Source organism: Salvelinus sp. IW2-2015, linkage group LG13, assembly GCF_002910315.2.
Source record: "Salvelinus sp. IW2-2015 linkage group LG13, ASM291031v2, whole genome shotgun sequence".
NCBI classification, from domain to species: Eukaryota; Metazoa; Chordata; class Actinopteri; order Salmoniformes; family Salmonidae; genus Salvelinus; species Salvelinus sp. IW2-2015.
In genome coordinates this window covers 19,917,914-19,921,705 of record NC_036853.1, presented here as the reverse complement: position 1 = coordinate 19,921,705, position 3,792 = coordinate 19,917,914, and the positions used below count along the sequence as shown (strand labels likewise).

Below are 3,792 nucleotides of genomic sequence, written 5' to 3'. Positions count from 1 at the left end.
GGATGGAGATGAGGGCAGGGATGAAGGAGGGATGGCGAGAATGCAGGACGAGGGAGGGATGAGAGAATGAGGGAGGGAGGGAGAGATGAGAGGAGGAGAGCGAGGGATGGGAGAATGAGGAGGGAGGAGAGATGAGAGGAGGAGGCGAGGGAGGAAGAGATGAGCGGGAGGAGGAGTGGAGTAGATGAGCGGGAGGGATGGAGAGATTGAGGGAGGGGAGGCGATGGAGAGAGATGGGAGGAGGGATGGAGAGATGAGGAGGAGAGATGAGGGAGGGAGGATGGAGAGATGAGGAGGGAGGGAGGAGAGATGAGGGAGAGGGAGATGAGGAGGGAGGGATGGAAGATGAGGGAGAGGAGGATGGAGAAGTATGAGGGGATGGAGAGGATGAGGGAGGGAGGGAGAGATGAGCGAGGGAGGGAGAGAGAGGGAGGAGGAGAGATTGGAGAGATGAGGAGAGGGGTGGAGAGATGGGGAGGGAGGGAAGGGATGGCAGAGATGAGAGATGAGATGAGGGAGGGAGAGATGAGGGAGGGAGGGAGAGATGAGGGAGGAGATGATGGAGAGATGAGGGAGGGAGGGAGAGGGAGGAGAGAGGGAGGGAGTGGGAGAGATGAGGGGAGAGAGGGATGGAGAGATGAGGGAGGGAGGGATGGAGAGATGAGGGATGGGAGAGATGAGGAGGGAGGAGGGAGAGAGATGAGGGAGGGATGGAGAGATGAGGGAGGAGAGAGGGATGGAGAGATGAGGGGATGGAGAGAATGAGGGGAGGGAGAGTAGGATGGAGAGATGAGGGAGGAGAGAGATGGGAGGAGGGAGGGATGGGACGAGCGGAGAGGATGGCGGAGGATGATTTGAGAGAGATTGGGAGGGAGGGAGGAGCTGGAGAGAAGTTGAGAGGAGGGAGGGATAGCGCGGAGGTGGAGAGCGGAGGGATGGGGAGGGGAAGAGGGATGCGGAGGGAGGGGAGGGATCGCGCGGAGGGTAGGGAGTGGGATGGGACTAGGGCGGGAGCGGCAGGGAGGGAGGGAGGATGGCGGGGACGGAGGGGAGGAGGCGAGGAGATCGCAGGCGACGCGGGGAGGCGAAGGATGGGGATGGCGGGGAGGGAGGGAGGGACGGATGCGGGAGGGAGGAGGAGACGATGCGAGGAGGGATGGGAAGGGAGGGCTGGCGGGGAGGGAGGGAGGGGTGAGGGGAAGGATGGGCGGGGGAGGGAGGAGGGAAGGGAGGGGATGCGCAGGAGAGGGAGAGGAGGAGGGATGGCGGGAGCGAGGGAGGGCGAAGGGAGGGGGAGGGCGGAGGGATGTATGGAGGCGAGGTGAGGCTGAGGGAGGAGGGCATGCGCAGAAGATGGAGGAGGGAGGGGGGATGGCTGAGGAGGGGGGGGATGGACGGGTAGGTAGGGAGGGAGGAGGGGCGACCGGACTCGTCGCCAGGACGATCCGAAACGGACCACGATGCGGGAGGCAGATCTGGGAGGGATGGCGGGAGGAGGAGGAGATGGCTGGACAGGGATGAGGGAGGGAGGAGGGAGGAGCAGGAGAGATGGGCAAGGGAGGAGGGATGGCCTGGAGGGAGAGAGGAGGGCGGGAGGGCATGAGCAACTGAGGGCGGAGGGCCATGCAGGAGGTGAAGGGAGGGAGGGCTCAGGCGAGATGTGCAGGGGGGAGGAGCCGATGCAGAGGACGGGGAGGATGGCGAGACGGGAGGACGGGAGCCATGATGGCGGAGGAGGGAGGGTAGGCGATGGCCGGGAGGGTAGGGAGGGAGATGGGCGGGGAGGGAGGATGGCGGAGGGAGAGGATGGCGGGAGGGGGAGGGAGTGTGCGGGAGGGAGGGATGGAGAGGGAGGCGGGAGGGAGGGAGGGACTGGCGAGGGGAGGGAGGGTGGAGGGACGGGCGCAGGGATGGCCTGGGGGGGGGAGCGGAGGAGGAGGGAGGGAGGGGAAGGGGAGATGGAGGGGAGGACGGAGGCGATGCGAGGACGGATGGTGAGGACGGGAGGGAGGGATGGCGAAACGGAAGGGAGGATGGCGGGGAGGGAGGGAGGGATGGCGGGGAGGGGAGGAGGATGAGCGGAGGGATGGCGCGGGATGCGAGACGAGGAGAGGATGGCGCGGGGGGAGGGAGGGATGCGCGGGGGGGAGAGGAGGGGCCGAGCGGATTGGCAGGGCGGACGAGGTAGAGGCTTCGGATGGTAGGCTGCAGGGAGGCATGCGCGAGGCTATAGCGGGACGGCGAGGGGGCGGGGGAGGGGAGGGATGGCGAGCGCGGGAGGAGGGGAGGGGATGGGCGGGGCGGAGAGAGGGAGGGATACGCATGGCGCGGCGAGGGAGGGAAGGTGATGGCGATGCGCGGGCATTGAGGAGGGAGGATCGGGAGGATGAGCGGGAGGAGGAGTGCAGCGAGGGGAAGATGAGGGAGGGAGGGAGCGGGATGCGAGGGAGGAGGGAGGGAGGTTGATGGCAGGCGGAGAGAGCGATGGAGCAGGGGGGATGGCGGGCGACGAGTATGAAGGGAGTGGGAGGAGGGATGGCCCGATGCTGGAGAGTACGAGATCGAGGGAGCGGCAGGGAGGCTGCATGGAGGGGAGGCAGATGCGGAAGAGTATGACGGCGAGCATGATGGCGGGAGTAGGAGTGATGTGGGGAGGCTGCACGCGAGGTATAGGCGGGGAGTCTCCTGAGATGGGACGGAGACCATGACGCAGGGAGGATAGGCTGGGAAGAGATTGAGGGAGGGAGGGATGGCCGTGAGAGTATAGAGGGAGAGAGGGATGATGCGAGAGGACGAGAGATGACGAGAGAGGAAGATGGAGAGAGAGATGAGAGGAGGGGATGAATGAGGGGAGAGGAGGTAGATGAGGAAGAGAGGGAAGGGATAATGATGAGGCGAGAGAGAGAGGGAGGTGATGAGAGAGAGGAGGCGAGGATGAGGAGAGAGAGGGAGGGATGATGAGGGAGAGAGAAGAGAGAGGGGGATGATGAGGGAGAGGATGAGAGAGGGGGGATGATGAGGGAGAGAGAGAGAGGCGGGGATGATGAAGGGAGAGAGAGAAGAGGGGGGATGATGAGGGAGAGAAGAGAGGTGGGGGGATTGATGAGGGAGAGAGAGAGAGGGGGATGAGTGATGAGGGGAGAGAGAGGGGGATGATGAGGGAGAAGAGAGGGGGGGGATGATGAGGGAGAGAGAGAGGGGGTGATGATGAGAGAAGAGAGGAGAGAGATGAGGAGAGATTGATGAGGGAGAGAGAGAGGGGGGGATGATGAGGGAGGGATGATGAGGGAGGGATGATGAGGGAGAGAGAGGGTGTGAATAGGGAGAGAGAGAGGGGGGATTTGATGAGGAGAGAGGAGGGGGATTGAAGGGAGAGGAGAGAGGGAGAGATGATGAGGGAGAAGACTGAGAGGAGAGAGAGGAATGATGCAGGGGAGAGAGAGAGGGAGAGGATGGGAGGAGAGGAGGAGAAATCTCTCTAGACAGACAGAGAGAGCAAGCGACAGACAGACAGAGAGAGCAAGCGACAGACAGACAGAGAGAGCAAGCGACAGACAGAGAGAGCAAGCGACAGACAGACAGAGAGAGCAAGCGACAGACAGACAGAGAGAGCAAGCGACAGACAGAGAGCAAGCGGCAGACACATACGTCAAGCGACAGACACGTCAAGCGACAGACACATACGTCAAGCGACAGACACATACGTCAAGCGACAGACACATACGTCAAGCGACAGACACAGACAGAGCAAGCGACAGACACAGACAGAGCAAGCGACAGACACAGACAGAG

At 63.1% G+C, this 3,792-nt stretch overlaps 1 protein-coding gene across 1 annotated transcript in view; it reads right to left on the bottom strand.

Moving 5' to 3' along the window:
* LOC111972260 (ras-specific guanine nucleotide-releasing factor RalGPS2) overlaps positions 1-3,792 on the bottom strand; it is a 163,753-nt gene that overhangs the window by 8,878 nt on the left and 151,083 nt on the right. The window contains exons 17-18 of the mRNA XM_070445986.1: positions 1,708-2,723; positions 1,430-1,571 (exon numbers count right to left, since the gene is read on the bottom strand). Coding sequence (XP_070302087.1) covers positions 1,430-1,571; positions 1,708-2,723 — 1,158 coding nt within the window. The remainder of the gene's footprint in view (positions 1-1,429; positions 1,572-1,707; positions 2,724-3,792) is intronic.